The sequence below is a fragment of the Pseudochaenichthys georgianus genome, chromosome 9 (assembly GCF_902827115.2).
Source record: "Pseudochaenichthys georgianus chromosome 9, fPseGeo1.2, whole genome shotgun sequence".
Lineage (NCBI taxonomy): Eukaryota > Metazoa > Chordata > Actinopteri > Perciformes > Channichthyidae > Pseudochaenichthys > Pseudochaenichthys georgianus.
This window is the reverse complement of record NC_047511.1, coordinates 31,390,750-31,407,868: the sequence shown is the minus strand read 5'-3', so window position 1 is coordinate 31,407,868 and position 17,119 is coordinate 31,390,750. Positions and strand designations below refer to the sequence as shown.

General features: G+C 39.2%; 1 protein-coding gene across 2 annotated transcripts; it reads left to right on the top strand.

Annotated features, from left to right (window-relative positions):
• Positions 1–1,307: 1,307 nt before the first annotated feature.
• Positions 1,308–15,444, top strand: c9h5orf34 (chromosome 9 C5orf34 homolog). 2 transcript variants are annotated; one of them, XM_034091270.2, is made up of 11 exons: positions 1,312–2,263; positions 9,973–10,062; positions 10,153–10,530; positions 10,604–10,866; positions 10,968–11,066; positions 11,292–11,406; positions 13,286–13,377; positions 13,469–13,538; positions 13,918–14,015; positions 14,087–14,133; positions 14,676–15,444. In XM_034091270.2, the coding sequence occupies exons 1-11, from the start codon at positions 2,060–2,062 to the stop codon at positions 14,861–14,863; spliced, it is 1,644 nt and encodes a 547-aa protein (XP_033947161.1). In that variant the 5' UTR covers positions 1,312–2,059; the 3' UTR covers positions 14,864–15,444. The 2 variants fall into 2 exon arrangements, with proteins under 2 accessions (XP_033947162.1, XP_033947161.1); XM_034091271.2 differs by lacking the exon at positions 14,087–14,133 and having other exon boundaries at positions 1,308–2,263; positions 14,633–14,767.
• The last annotated feature ends 1,675 nt before the right edge of the window (positions 15,445–17,119 follow it).

The following is a 17,119-nucleotide window of genomic DNA, read 5'->3' as shown; positions in this document are numbered from 1 at the left end:
TCGCCCTCAGATGTTGGACAGACTGTGTTAGTATCCTCCTCTGGCTCCTCATCACTCTTCGACACCAAGCTGGACATTGCCGTCATCTCCTCCAGCTCCTTTTCACAGCGGGACTGCCTGGCTGCTGCAGCAGCTTGACGCTCCTCTCGCCGCTTCACCTTGAGCTGCAGCTTTTTGTCCAATACACCAAATGTGGCCACTCTGTCGGTCTTCATGCTGGCCAAGAAAGCTAGGTCTTCTGGGTTATCAATCAGCTTGTAAAACGGCTGTAGCCTGTTGTATGTGCGCGTGTGTGTGTGTGTGTGTGTGTGTGTGTGTGTGTGTGTGTGTGTGTGTGTGTGTGTGTGTGTGTGTGTGTGTGTGTGTGTGTGTGTGTGTGTGTGTGTGTGTGTGTGTGTGTGTGTGTGTGTGTGTGTGTGTGTGTGTGTGTGTGTGTGTGTGTGTGGTGTAGGTGTGTGTGGTACAGTGTGTGCGTATAGATGCAGCGGACAGACAGGTCTCTGTTGGTTTGGTGTCCTTTGCTTACTTTTGGCCCGTACTTTATTTTCCTCATTGTAGCGACCAGAGGGGAGAGGGGGGATATATCCAGTCTCTGATAGTGTTACGTTATTATGAGAGTGTTCTGTTTGATTCTGAAATTGTATATATTTATATAAATATATACATATATATGTGTGTGTGTGCGTGTCCGCATCTGTAGCCTGTTATTGTCTCATTATACCGCACTGTGAATGAATCAAAGTAAATATATAAGTCATCATGAACACATCTGTCCATCAGACAGAGGGCTGCTGTGCCTTCTGTCATCATTAAGTCTCTTTAAAATGACCGCTCAGAGGAGAGGAGTTGTCATTTCTTTAACCGCCTGCTGCTTCCCCTCCTCGGCTCCTCCGCTCGCATCTCCTGTGGGCGGGACTAAGTATCGAGGATAGGAGTCGAGGAGGGGAGTTCGAGAAATGAGAAAGGGCCCTAGTGTTGACCGGTCACAGAATGGGAACAATAACATTATGGCTGAAGCAGCCTATGTCCTTAAAGGAGATAAACAGACGTCAGGGCTGGTCATGTACGTCTGGAGTCTAGGACAATTATTTCCCTAACAAGTATTATAATCAAAAAGAGAAATATGAACGTTAGTTTTTACTGAAATTATCAAATAAAGTCAACATTTCACTGAGCTGTGTGGGGTTTGTTCAACTTTTAAAATCAATCAATCAATCAATGTTTATTTATATAGCCCAATATCACAAATGTTACATTTGTCTCAGTGGTCTTCACAGTGTGTACAGAATATCAGTATGACAATACGACACTGATGTTTGAATGGTGATTAAAGACTAACGTTTATAATAAATACAGTATTGATTTTAAGATCTTTTCATAGTTCATACAATCATACTGGGATCATGTTTTATATTAATGTAGACCGGAGGGAGAGGGTGACGAGCATAAGTTTCACTTTCCTTTTTTTTTTCAAATCCAACTTTGGTCATGAAGAATATGTTTCTCTGTTGTCCCCGTTCATAAAGCATACCACAACAGCATCAGAGCACGGTGCAGAGTCTCTAGATGAGTTTACAGTAGTCCCTCGTTCTTATTAAACATCCATGTTGTAGTCCGCTGTATAGAAAACTGTAGTTTCCATAGTTTCCCCACAGCAGCAGACGCACAAAATGACGTCCGCTGGCGCATCATAAACACGTCGGATAGTGAAAGTGCAGTCGGATTCTCTAAAGCACCGCAGTCTCTTCTCCTAAATACTTTTTAATTCTCCTATCCACTTCCCTTAACCCCGTGACGTTTCACTCAGAGGTCAAGGAATAGGAGATATGGTTAGAACTTAGGAGCTGATTTTTAAACTATCCGAACGCAACCCCGGAGGAGGGAAGAGAGGAGTCGAGGAGGGGTATTGGGATGAGGCTATGGACTATTCGACTTCAGCCTTTTCAGCCCATGTTGCGCGCCAATAACAAACGTCTCCACCTGATGACGTAGTATTTTTATTTTAAGCGGATCTTTAACTCAACTACAACAAGTTGAGTGTCGTTTTTCAGGTTTAAAGATGGAAACCAGCCTCAGTGACAGCCTGATGATCATGTACGAGGATGAATCGGTGGATGTTCGTTACGGAAACGGAGCTCAGTTACAAATGTCGCCGTGTGGCTGTGAGTTCATGCTGGTGAAACCCAAAGACCCCTCCGGACACCCTCTGCAGCCCACTGAGAGGGTCCGACAGAGGACCAGATTCACTATCAGCGCTTATAAGGTGCAAAATATCAGCGTTTCTGTATGTTGGTCCCAGTTTGTGCATGTCATGTATATAAAGAGGTTCAAATGAGGCTACAGGCTGTTGTTCGCTTGGCTGATGGTCTACAGTTTGATTGTCTTCTGTATTATGTACTTAAAGTTAGTGATGGCGAGATGAAGCCTTATGAAGCTTTGAAGCTTTCCAGCCAATTGGTTCGCAAAAGGGTTCATCTCATGAGGCTTCATCATGCAATAGGGTCTGTCTGCAGACCGCAGCAAGGAGGCGTTTCCTATAGGGGCGTTTCCTATAGTGAACAACGGGACCGGCTCGCGAACGCAATAGAGTCTGTCTGCAGACCGCAGCAAGGAGGCGTTTCCTATAGGGGCGTTTCCTATAGTGAACGACGGGAGCCGGGAGCCGGCTCTCGCCCGCGAACGAGACGTTTTTTGTTTTGTTTTTGAGGAGGAATCTAGATCGGCATGAAGGCACATTATGCAATGTGCAATGTGGACATTATCCCGCTTATTACACATGGCCACATTCTCAACAAAGTAACGACATGACTCCCAATAATAATTTAAATGCTTTTATGGATTTAGAAAAAGATGTTATTGATTTAAAAAATAGTTTTTTGTATTGATTTAAATTGACATGCATCCGCTAAGAAAAGTAGTCCGTTGTTACTGTTTGAACTAACGTAACAACGGCAGGAACTGCTTCTATAGTGTTTTTGAGGAGCTTTTTGATTACAGATTTGAAAACATCGTTGCTTGCTTTAAAAGTAGCACAATTCATTATGTCAAACCTTGAAAGATATCCCTGCCCTAATGCCAAAAGTAACTGGCAACTATGTCGCCGTAGCTATGATGTCTATGTCTGGACCGCTGCGTAAAAAGGAGGGTTTCTGACCCATTACTTCTCTTCCTACTTTTTGTCCCCCTCTTCTCCCCGCTGCAGCCTAGCAGTTGATCTCAAAGCACGCTCCCCTCTCCTGCAGGGAGAAAAACTATATTTATATACTTTATATAGGTTGATACAGTAGCCCCTTTTTTTAAATAGTTTTTATAGGTGTTGCCATCTGTTTTGTGTAGCGTGGTTCTACAAGCAAGTCAATGCATTAATTGGGTGGTATCAGAGAGTTACACGGGTCTGTAAATGCAATGAAAACAATTGGCCACAGCAAATAATTTATATTAAACATGAAATTTTTACTTTTGAATACTTTAGTACAGAGGATGTCTTGAATAATTTAAGTGATATGTGTACACATATAAATAATTAGTCAAAACAGCGCTACATTTGATTTAATTAAAAGGTATAATATGTGGTAAACTGAAGAGCCCTTTGGGAGCCGAAAGAGCCGGCTCTTCTTGGTGAGCCAAATGATCCGGCTCAGCAAGAAGAGCCGGAATTCCCATCACTAGAACAATGACTTCTTCTGCGAGGATTTATAAAAGCAGCTGGATAAAAAAAGTTAGTAAACGCCCCTATAGGAAACGCCCCTATAGGAAACGCCTCCTTGCTGCGGTCTGCAGACAGACCCATCTCCGCGAACGAGACGTTTTTTGTTTTGTTTGCGGAGGGATCTAGATTGACATGAAGGCACAGTATGCAATGTGCAATGTGGACATTATCCCGCTTATTACACATGGCCACATTCTCAACAAAGTAACGACATGACTCCCAATAATAATGGAAATGCTTTTATGGATTTAGAAAAAGATTTTATTGATTTAAAAAATAGTTTTTTGTATTGATTTAAATTGACATGCATCCGCTAAGAAAAGTAGTCCGTTGTTACTGTTTGAACTAACGTAACAACGGCAGGAACTGCTTCTATAGTGTTTTTGAGGAGCTTTTTGATTACAGATTTGAAAACATCGTTGCTTGCTTTAAAAGTAGCACAATTCATTATGTCAAACCTTGAAAGATATCCCTGCCCTAATGCCAAAAGTAACTGGCAACTGAATATATCTCGCCGTAGCTATGATGTCTATGTCTGGACCGCTGCGTAAAAAGGAGGGTTTCTGACCCATTACTTCTCTTCTTACTTCTATAAGAATAAAACACGGAGGACGGAGATCTCTCTTTGTCCCCCTCTTCTCCCCGCTGCAGCCTAGCAGTTGATCTCAAAGCACGCTCCCCTCTCCTGCAGGGAGAAAAACTATATTTATATACTTTATATAGGTTGATACAGTAGCCCCTTTTTTTAAATAGTTTTTATAGGTGTTGCCATCTGTTTTGTGTAGCGTGGTTCTACAAGCAAGTCAATGCATTCATTGGGTGGTATCAGAGAGTTACACGGGTCTGTAAATGCAATGAAAACAATTGGCCACAGCAAATAATTTATATTAAACATGTAATTTTTACTTTTGAATACTTTAGTACAAAGGATGTCTTGAATAATTTAAGTGATATATGTGTACACATATAAATCATTAGTCAAAACAGCGCTACATTTGATTTAATTAAAAGGTATAATATGTGGTAAACTGAAGAGCCCTTTGGGAGCCAAAAGAGCCGGCTCTTCTTGGTGAGCCAAATGATCGGCTCAGCAAGAAGAGCCGGAATTCCCATCACTAGAACAATGACTTCTTCTGTGAGGATTTATAAAAGCAGCTGGATAAAAAAAGTTAGGAAACGCCCCTATAGGAAACGCCTCCTTGCTGCGGTCTGCAGACAGACCCATCTCTCATCATGGGCTTCATTTGAACACAAACCCCCCTGTTGGTCAAAGTGTGTAAAACAGGCAGATTGGACATCTCAACAGTGTGCTCTATCTCATACCGAGTTCCCAATGAGTAAAGCCTTAGAATAACTCTAAACAACGAACATAAAATCATATTTTCATGTTAACAATATTGTTTTTATTCCAGTTGAATGATTGTGATTGAAAAGCCTAAGGAGGCTGGTAAACATTGCAAAGAGGGATTTTTATTCCTTAAAGGAATGGTCCACTCATTAGATAATTAATCAAAACTTCAGTATTTAGTGAAACGTTATGTTTAAACCATACCCTGAAGAAATCAGCGATATTCCCCGGTAAATAATGATTGTATAGCTCTTTTTATCAAGACCTGTATATTCCGTCTGGCCGCCGCCATGTTTGCCATTTTCAGTAGTCACGTGATGGTCGTGACGTCATCCATGCGTTCACTTTGTCAACACACGGAAACATGGTGGAGTATTTCAGTTCGGACTCGTCAGCAGAGGAACAAGTTTTGACCAATGTGAAGAGATTGGATGGGGGAATTCAGCCATACATATCAGTATGACAATACGACACCCTATGTCCTAAGACCCTCACATCGTACAAGGAAAAACTTCCGAAGAAAACCCACAGTTTAAAGGGAACATGGGAGAAACCTCAGGGAGAGCAACAGAGGAGGGATCCCTCTCCCAGGACGGACAGACGTGCAATAGATGCCGTGTGTAAATTGAAAAGATAATACATTTGCAACATAGGTAGTCCAAATGTTTGGAAATGCATGTGTGTATAATGGGAAGATGATATAAGATACTATATGTATGCATGTAGTACCACCCTTGCTAGCGATTCCCTCTCTAGTTTAGCATACTCAGCTTCGTTGTCCCTGGCCATAGAATCACGATTTTATGGGGCCGGAAAAAACTGGGGTAAAATACACACTAGCCGGTACTACGCTATATGGAAAGGCCACCAAAAACTGTCCTGGCCTGCATGCTAAAGGACGTTAAAACGGGGCTAGCCGCTGCAATGGAAATGCGCTATAACATACCTTATTCTTACTCCGAGCACTACTTCTGCTCCTCCGTCGCTTCACACTTGCAGAGGGCGATTTCTCAACTGGCCGAACTGGTGTCCTGGTCGGTGATGACACCAGAAAGACCGATGGTACTGCATCTCCATTGAGTAATGGTTGTTCCATAAATCCCATTTAATGTTTTATCATACTCTCAGAGTAGTCGTCCGGAAATTTGAAATGTTCGCTGCATACATGAGCCTGTGAATCTTTCGGTTCGGGCCGGTGTTGCAGTATAACTTGAGTCATGACAACTGGCGACATTCTATTATTTTCGTCATAGGAATCCGGGGCGTGTACATTGAGGACCCATTGTTGACTTACCATGTCGATCGCCTCGTTTGTCGTTTACGTTCATCTTTTGCTATATCTGCCTTCCTAAGATCACTTTGATGCACATTCAGTACTCGTATGTGAGGTTGTGGGTGAGAGGTGGATATCGTGACTTGAATAAATCATTTAAATTATATATTTGTGTCCGACTTTCATTTGTACATCGTTCTTAATGTGATGTATAGTAGCTCTGATAGCGGTCCATACCTTCAGACAGCCTAAAAGTAAAACACATCGAGATGACTGGATACATACATGAAAATAACCTTGATGCATGGGAATGAAACAAACAAACTATCTTCCGTGGCTATACTGATATGTCACAGTAACGGTCAACCACAGAAAAATAAGTCCAGCAGGGCACAAGTTGAATACATATAATACAGTAGTTATATTATGTCTTTAAGCTTATAAGTTTAACCCATAAGAACCCGGACCCATTTCTACTTTTGGGGAAATTAAGGGGAACGTCATTTAGACTAAATAGACCACCTAGAACACATTTCTGACAAGTAACCCCCCCAGTGTCAAATATCTGAAATGTGACATATATGTGACATTGGGCTTTAATGGTAAATTAACTCTTATTTATAACTTCATTAATGAGGATGATTTTTTTGGTTTACATGTGTTTGAACATACTTTGAATTGAATAATAAAGAATATGTATGTATAACTAAATATAATTGAATCAGCTAAATTAACTAAGCAGATCATAATCATATTTGTAATTGTGCATATATGTCACTCCGGGTTTACTGTGAATGTTTAGGGTTAATGTCCCGATGTGACATCAGTGTCACAGCAATATTTATGGCATTAGTTTCATATCAATTTCATCAATAAATGTTTCTACAACAGGTTATATGTAATCAGAATCAGAAAAGAGCCCAAGACAGCTTAATGTTTAACAAATGACATGTCATGTAAGCATTTTTATTCTTAAATGGCTTGAATGTTAACAACAAAAAAAAACTTTCCAAATGTAGCTAGTTCTGTCACATGTGTTAGCCTGGCACATGGACATCTTGGACATGTTCTTATGGGAACACAAAAGCAAATGACAAGGACCATAACCCACCAGACTGTTCAGTGTGTGTCACTTAGGGACTTCATGAGATAAAAAAGGCTAAAGCTGTATAAGGAACTTTCCAGAACATTTAAAGTTCATGTGACACCTGTGTCTGCAATTCTGTCTGCCTTCCGTGTTGCACCATGAGGACCCACTGATATAAAATGCTTAACTGTCTAAGTTGCAACCATGCACTTTCTGGAGGGCTAAGCGCCAGCTTGACATATTGTTGGCTTCATTTATAGAAGGAAAGACAACAGTGATAGTTATGTTTCAGAATAACATTTATTGGAAATTGTTAGAACAATCCCACTGGTCACCGGCTTGAGCTTCAACCTCAGGATCCATGTATCTGCGATCCTCTCCAGAATGGAAGTAGTCATCACATGCAGAGCATCAACTAGTTCCTGAGCAGTGTCCTTCACATGCCGATATCCAAGAGAGGCAGTCACACAGTCACAAGATGGAGGAATAGAAAGCAGTATTCAATGTTTACTTCAGATTAGCTCCATGTCAGAAATGAGCATGCTTGTCATATGTCTATCTCCATAGAGGCTGAATCATCATGTTAATCACATAGCTATCATCTGCCTCAAACAGTCCTGATGCTCTTCTAGGTAATCACACATCCTGTCATGTTCACAGCTACAGCTGGGATACCTTTGTTATCATGTTACTCTCATACTGGAAGAGGACATTCAGGATTTTGCCAACAGAAATAATAAACTGTGTGTGTGTGTGTGTGTGTGTGTGTGTGTGTGTGTGTGTGTGTGTGTGTGTGTGTGTGTGTGTGTGTGTGTGTGTGTGTGTGTGTGTGTGTGTGTGTGTGTGTGTGTGTGTGTCTAAGAAGTGCAGCCTTTACAAAATAAATCTGCATTGACAGAGGGCTCCCCAACACAGTACGTGTGGTACCACATAGTGCACCCAGTGCACTCGATCTTAAAATAAACAGAAAAAAGACATGTTAGAATATTGACAAACATTTTACATCACTCATCCAGAGTAAGCAGTAATGAAGTTGTTTACATTTCATTAAGCAAGCAATGTATAGTTTTAGATCTTAGCTGTTTTCCTTTCTGTTTAGAGTCCATGCTCAGAAGTTTCTTCAACTGCTCCAGTGTCCTCCCATAGTGCAAAGACATGCAAGTTTGGTGAATTAAAGTAAATATTTATAATATCTGTTATAGAGAGTGTTCACCCAGTGATGTAGAGGTAACCAATCCAGGGTGTATCCCAGTCTTCCAGCCAAATGTTGGTCAGGAAATAAATACAACTTCTTACCCATTCATTCCCATGCATCACGGTTATTTTCATGTATGTAATTGTTTTTCCTGCACAGTGTAGAGTCTTGTTGTGTTGAGAGGGATACAGGTATTTCATAAAAAAACGTGCTCCCTGGAGAATAGCTACAGCATTGACATCACAATTTAATCGGAGCTGATCACAACCTGTCATGAGTGATCCAGTCATCTCGATGAGCGTTCGGGCTGTGAATAAACGACTTGTGTTTTACTTTTAGGCTGTCTGAAGGTATGGACCGCTATCGGAGCTACTATACATCACATTAAGAAAGATGTACAAATGAAAGTCGGACACAAATATATAATTTAAATGATTTATTCAAGTTTGCAATATTTTGAACAGGCATCCACACAGTCTCCTACTTTGTAATGTTCGATACCTCCCTGTAAGCGTCACGATATCCACCTCTCACCCACAACCTCACACGACGTCACGTCCGGAAAATGGCGGCGCCCACAGTGTTGATGTTATTTCGGTATATAATCAGTTTAAAATCACTGATAATGTCATCGGATTAAAAAAAAAAAAGAGAGAGAGACTGGCAGAGACTGGTCTGTTTTATCGGATGATAATTATTTAAAAATGAGTGTCATGAGCATACCATTCCTTTAATAATATTCTTAAACCATGTTGTAGCCTGAGAAAGGCTAAACCATATGAAAGAATACATTTATTAACTACATTATCTCATTTAGCTGTAGCTTTTATAAACAACAAAAAAGACGCATTGTTCAGTCGTTGAACCAGGGACCCTGCGGTCATGAGTCAACTGCTTTCCAGCTGAGCCACAGCACACACACTGAATCTCACTGAAAACACTGGAACATATTTATTCATGTTTTTATTCCTACATTTATTTATGCTTGTATCTATTTATACTTATGACATGTTCCGACCTCTATATAAGTGAGGGTCTGAGCTCTCTTAATTCCATCGTTTCACCAGGCCCGGGTACAGGAGGGGTAATATGGTTCTTATAAATACATCCATGGCATGGGTAATATCAGCACTGTGGTTCAAACATCCATGGGTTCAACGGTTCAACCGATCTGAATCGCTTCGTGAAGCAGTCACGTGGTATCGACAGGCAGTGAGGCTTCGTTTGTCATCGATGACGTCACTGGCCCAAAACGATACAAGCCTCGGTACATGCTTCACAAAAAGCTTCGGGGATTACTCGACACACGCTCCGCACAATACGTAACATCACTACTTAAAGTTATAATCTCATTTTACAGGAGTTCATAGTTGCTGCATTGGCATTTAGGAATAAATATGCAAGTCGCCCATATCTGCCAGAGGAGCTCATCCCTGCTGACCGCAAAAAGGTACCAAAATTGATTTACTTGCCAAATATTAGTCCTCAAATGTATGAATGTTGTCAGTATTTTATATATTTTTTACATTTCCTCTTTCAGCCTTTTGTCAGCATTGACTCAGATGTGCTGTGGCCTAAGTGGTCTTCATTTGATGCTGAGCTGGGACCTGCAAGCGAGACCATCATCAGGTCGGAGGAGGGACGAGCTGCGTTGATGCTGTCGGCCTCTGGTGACACATTTTCCGTTGAGTTTACAAGCAGCCTCAGTCAGACACAGCGCCGCAGCATGCAGGGTTTCAGCAGAGACTCTGACAGCAGCCCAGGAAATCATCCTCAGCAGCAGCAAATAAGCAATCTGATCTGTCAGACTTCCAATGTTGAGAACAAACGGGTTCATCAGGGAATCGGAAGCAGAAGGAATGAATCTATTAGATCAAGGTCTTGTTCCCCTTGGACTCTCAGCACTGCTCAGCCAACGGTAATGCCTCTTAGTAATATTCTTCTGCTTATATATCATAGATTTGATTTCATATTTGACTTCCCTTCCCCAGCCAGAGGAGATGTATCAATCCACCACAGTGGTACAGCATCACTCCTGCTGCGCTGTTGCCCCACCCTGGTGCTACCCTCTGTCCTTGGCTCGGCATCTCTGGACTACTCGTCTCTCTAAAGCTAAAGAAATAAGAACAAAGGAAATCAGCGAAAACACGCAGGGACACGAAAGCATCAACAAGCCAGAAATATCCATCACAGAAAGACAGTCTCATCTTCCTCTGGCGCTGCCTCTCACATGTCCATCACCTCACTGGCACAGGTTGAATGACCAATTGACTAAAATGGAAAGAAATACATATGGAGCACTGTTTAACAATGTTCAAAGACTGATTTAACCTTCCTTACTTTAATGTATTTAAGATGGAAGGTTGAAGACGGCCTGGTGGAAAAAGAACATCCAGACCAAGATCTTCCAACAGAGTTGTTAAAGGTGATGAGGTGTCAAGGAGTCACCTACAGGTTGGTTGGCAGGTTGTTCAGGGTTAAAGGGATGGATTGGGTTTTTAAATAGTCAGTGTGTTATTTTATAGTACATGGTGGACAGCATGCCCGCAGTTCAGAGATGCAGATTGGGGTTAGAGCACTATACTATTGTGCACGGGACAGCAACACATATTTTAGCCACTGAAAAAAAAGAAGATGTATAGTGTTAATTATGTTTCGTCCTGTTTGGCTCCTGTGTAGGATACTGAGCGGGACGGTCTCAGTCATAGAGGTTTCTCCAGGTGGTGAATCAGTCATGCGGTCTAACGGGGTCCTTAATAATTATTTTACCCAACACAAACTCCTCTCAGGGCAGGTAAGTTTGTCATAACAGTGTTAACTAAAACAAAAAACACAAAACTGAACAAATATTAGGATAGGTTATCCTTTATACATTTAAAAGTTGTAGGTTATCCCCTAGGGTTGTGGTGAAATTGAGTGTAGTAGTAAATGTCCTCAAGTTGATTCCTGATCATAAATCTTTTTATTGTGTTTCGACAATGCATTACCAGTGTTTGTCATTTAGAGATGGAAAGCTAAATATATGCATACAAATGAGAACGTGGTCTGTACTGATTGTATGTACAAAGAGAAAAAAATAATTACAAAGAACACAAACAAACAATAACAACAACTAAAGTATAATCCCATACATTCACTGCCAGTGAGCCTCATACACACAATTATTTACCAGGAACATTGTTAAACGAATATATACATCGATTGTAACATATGCATATACATACATGCAGCAAATACCTGTACTCATACAAATCGACTGTATACATATGCTGCAGATAAGCTATACCAATAGCAGATCGTTTTACAGAGTGTGGAATGCATTTAACCCTTTAATGGCCAGACCAAGAAAAAAGTTATGAAAAAATTATTTGTTTGCATTTTTTTATCAAATTGTACACAAATAACAATTTAATTTGTTTTGACTGACCACACCGTTTTGTTTTTATGAGCCACTACCAACTGGTCAAGCTGGCCTTTTATGGTAAAAGTGCATTTTCAACAATCATCATATACAGTACAGTATTTGGTATGCATCAAACTCAAATAAAACACAAACTCAAATACATTTGTTTCTTTTATGGAAAATGAGCAATATATAAAACCAGATATATTCATAAAAGATAATAAATTATTTTCACTCTGAGACTCATATGGCAGTACTAGATGTAGTGATGTTACCATGAATCTAGCCATTTATTTACCATATTTTATTGGAAAACATCTCTGAAACTCTGAAAAAGTCATATTGCTAGCTTACCATAAAAAGCCAATTCGACGATTGGTTGAGCATATTTTTTTTGTGCATCAAGTTATCTAATTATGATCAGTAAGTGCTCTGACAATAAAATATGTCAAGAATTATATGGTTACCTTACAAAAGTTGACCAAAAAGAGGGATTTATTCAGCTGTGATGTTTAGCATGCTAACTTTCTCAGTGGAAGCTAGCTGAAGGGCTTTCTGTTCAAACCACAGTGACATCTAGAGGTTGTTTTGTGCATAACATGTCAACCAAAGGGTAGAGCTGGCTGAATCAGATGGAGTTAAACTTTTTTATTTATTTTTCAACAAGATATCAAGACACAAAATGTGCTCTACCAAATGGTGGCGCTGGCAGTTAATGGGTTAAAACAGGTTCCCAGGCTTCCTGAAATGTCCTGTTTGAGTAAATAAGTGAATATCTGATCTTTTCAAGTTTCATGCAGGACATAACCGAACGTCAACCACTGTGAATGAGTGGGCGGGACCCAAATTGATTCCTAAATCAAAAGATTAAAAATGTTTTTGTTATTTACTTATGAATTAGTACTTTAAATATATGTGTTAATTCATTAATACATATATATTATTATTTAAACTATTGCTGAACCTCTCTTATTTATACAGGTGTTTACCTTTTATCTTTTTCATGCCCGGAAAAATAAACAAAACAAAATAGAAGGAAAAATAATATTCAAACAGCATGACTATTCCTACACAAAACAAACTAAAATAACTATCAAACTAAATGTATAAAAACTAAACCTTTCAGCAGAACAAAAATACCCTGTCAAAAATCATTGAGTATTCAATCTATTATAAACCTCATCATAACATCTAATCTACCAAATGTAAAATACAATTGTAACTATTTTTGGATCTGAAATACTGAACCATTGATTACTCTATCTCACAGGTGAAGGAGGTAACATACCATCTGAACAGCCTTCCCCCTGACGTACCCGGACAGCTGTACTCTGTGTGCTCCATTGTGAGCCGTGCAGACAGGTGAGATACAGCTTCATCACAGGCTGATGAGTTTAAAGACCTTTTTGCATCAGTCCCTGTCCCTGACCATCATCACCTCACTGCGTTACAGGATACTGGCTTGCTATAATGAGGCCAAGCAATCCCTGAAGCTCACTGCGACACCAAGCTGCCTGCAAGAGGTACAATTAAGTCCCTGCTGATAATGACTGTTTAAAATACTGTTTATATAGACTTTTTAGTATTCAATTCTTAATTGATTACAGCTGCAGTAATAGTAGATCAACAGAAAGTAATGGCCAACTTTTTTGATAATCATTTATAGAATATAGATTTCCTTATAATTACTATTTATATCTTATGAAACTGAATATTTTCAAGTTTTGGTCTGACAACCCAAATTATTTAGGGCTATGAGAAACTGGGTTGGGCTTTTTTTCTTTTTACTATTTTATGAAGTATTACAGACTGATTATGAATATTAATCCAGAAAATAGGCAAATCAATGATAAATAAAATCTTTAGTTGCAGCTATAATGTTGATTGTTATTTTGTTTACAGGAGAGACGTTCTTCTCAACCAGCAAGGATGGAAGAACATCTTCTCAATCTTGTTCCTTTTGAGCAGCATGTGAATGTCACACAGACTGTAGAAAGTCGGTGAGTTTGATCACTAGTTGTATTTGTATTCATACTTTATTGTATATAATGTTATATTACTTTTCATTCAGGTCAGATCTGGTAGCTGCAGAATTGGAGAAGATTAAACGTTTCAACTGTATCCTTTGCTTAAAGGGACTTTAGTTATCAATATATGAATTCACATCAGCAGGGATTGTATGAATTGTTACTAAACACTGAACCCTAACCATAACCCCTGGCCTTGCGTTTAAAAAGAAATCACTCAAAGATATCAGAAAGACTCAAAATGACCAACAAAAACATTAGACTACACAGAGACACATAAACGGCAACAAAGAGAGAGAGAATGACTACAGAGGAACTCGTAAACAACTTCAAATAGACACAAATAAACCACAGAGACACACAATATGACCCCAAAAAGATTCAAAACAACCACAAAGAGACAATTACACTATAATGAGTTACACAATCCTCAAAAGATGTGTAAAACTACAAATAAACACAAATCCACAACAAAAAGAGGCTTATCTGTGACGTGTGCATGTGTCTATGTTGAAGAGGTGGTGGGGTCTTTTGAATGACTGTGCTGATGTCTCATAATACATCCTGTATATGTTCTTCTTACTATACAGATATTATGCTGAATATGTGTTGCTCTTTAACATCCATGCCCAGTTCTGTTAGAGAACAACCACCTGATAACGAGTGATAAAGGATGTGCGAAACTTGAACGCAGCTCTCCAGAGGAGGTCAATCATGAACCAGTGAATGAGGACTGCATCGCAGAGGCTCTACAGAAAACCTCGAAAGCCATACGGGACATTGATGCTCTCATATCCGCAGCCTCACTGACTGGAGTCTGAAGTCGAAGACAAAGCTATTTTCAAACTCACAAAAAAAAATATTTTGGACATTTTACCAAATGATTAAACTTGATTGTATTATGAATTATTGTGATAATTAAATTAAAGCATACATGATTGGCCGTAACAAGTGCAGCCTCTACAAACTCCAGTACTTGATACTTTACGAGAAAACATTAAAAGTGATGTCTGAAATGTTGGAGAAAGTTTAGTAAGAAACAAAATGTTTATTTTGAGGGTTCTTCCTAACTACATGTTATGGAAGCAAAATAGCTCTCAAATTCTCAAAATGTAAGATGTTTTTTGCCTGAAATGTCTCGCTTTAAATTATGCAAATATACTCTGTATGCCAAGTTTAATTTATTGGTAGATTAAAGCTGAAAAGAAAAAAACACTTTTAAATGAATGTAAAATGTTTATTAATAAACTTGCCCTTTCTCACTTAGTTAATTGTCAAATACTTCCCCTTATATTTGGAGCATGTTTCTGTAAGTGAACAGCACTTCCCACCATAATCAAAAATCAGGTGAGTGGTTACTGAGAATGTTTTACATTTAAATAAAGCTGTTGTGAATTTATAATCAGTTCTGTTATTATTTTTGCCTTGGGAAGAAATTGTATTTATTTTGTTCATTCTTCATCCTGTCACTAATATATAACTAAATTAAAAAGTGAAGACAAGCAAACTATTTTCTAGACTAAACAGGATTTGCTGAAACAGAGTGACACTTACAAAGGCAGAGAGGACATCTACAGAATATACTGATGTTTCCAGGAAAAACAGTGCCTAACTTGCTTCAATGCAGGGCAGAATTCTGGAAAGTGTTTTAATCGCACATTATAATCTATTTCTGATTTTAAAGTTTCCATATTGTTCAAAACTATTTATTTACAACGCACACGGTTTTAGGCTGTTTGAAAGTCTTTTAATGGTATTAATCAATAGTTGTATTTGTTTGAATATGAACATAAAGATAGATTTGTTTTGAATAGATGGGTCAGATTGGACTCATCCTTATTTTCAGTGGGTGCTTTAATGATATAGGAGACAATATAGGTCATTGTTTAAAATGACTTTCAATTATAACTGATTTCCATTAAAGGACCTAATTGGTAATCATTAAATATACAGAAAGAAATATCACACACTCTAAAGAAGTATTTGCATTGTCAGTTGTACTTATTTCAAATAAGTAAACAAGTGGAGTACTTTCCAGTCTACGTTTGACACATTGTAGATTGTTGTGTTTTGGTTACACCTACTGGTTTACATGATTATTACAACTGTCATAGTGCTTTTATGCTTTTATGCTTTTAAACGATGCAGAGAAACTAGTCCATGCATTTGTTACTTCTAGGCTGGATTATTGTAACTCTTTATTATCAGGGAGTACCAAGAAGTCAATCAAGTCGCTTCAGCTGATTCAAAATGCTGCGGCTCGTGTACTAACCAGAGTTAGGAAAAGGGACCACATTACTCCTGTTCTGGCTGCCTTACACTGGCTCCCTATAGAACACAGGATAGAATTTAAAATTCTTCTTCTCGCCTACAAAGCCCTTAATGGGCAGGCGCCATCTTACCTTAAAGAACTCATTATACCCTACTGTCCTACTAGGGCATTGCGTTCCAAGAATGCAGGGTTGTTGGTTGTTCCTAGAATCTTTAAAAGTACAATGGGAGCCAGAGCCTTTTCTTATCAAGCTCCACATTTGTGGAATCAGCTTCCAGTTTGTGTTCGGGCGGCAGACACCCTATCCGTTTTTAAGAGTGCGCTTAAGACCTTCCTTTTTGATAAAGCTTATAGTTAGGGCTGATTAGATTCAGCCCCTAGTTTTGCTGATATAGGCTTAGTTTGTCGGGGGACATCTTACTTCTTCCTTCTCTCTGTCTATACCCGTGTACACTCATGTTCCGATTAACCCAGCTTCCCCAAATGTCTTTCTTTTTGGTGTCTATATACGCTGGGATCCGGAGTCATCAAATCAAATCAAGTTTATTTATAAAGCACATTTTAAAACAACTTTCGGTCGCGCCAAAGTGCTGTACATGAATAAAAAATATACGGAACATATTGCAATTTGTAGCATTTAAGTTAAAAACAACAAATATAAAGGCAGACACAGTTAAAATACAAAATGAAAAATGTCATGCTCTGCTCACTTTTAAAAGGCCAGAGAGAAAAAGTGTGTTTTTAGAGAGGATTTAAAAGCCCCTAGTGTCTGGGCCGACCTCACAGGTAAGGGCAGAGTGTTCCA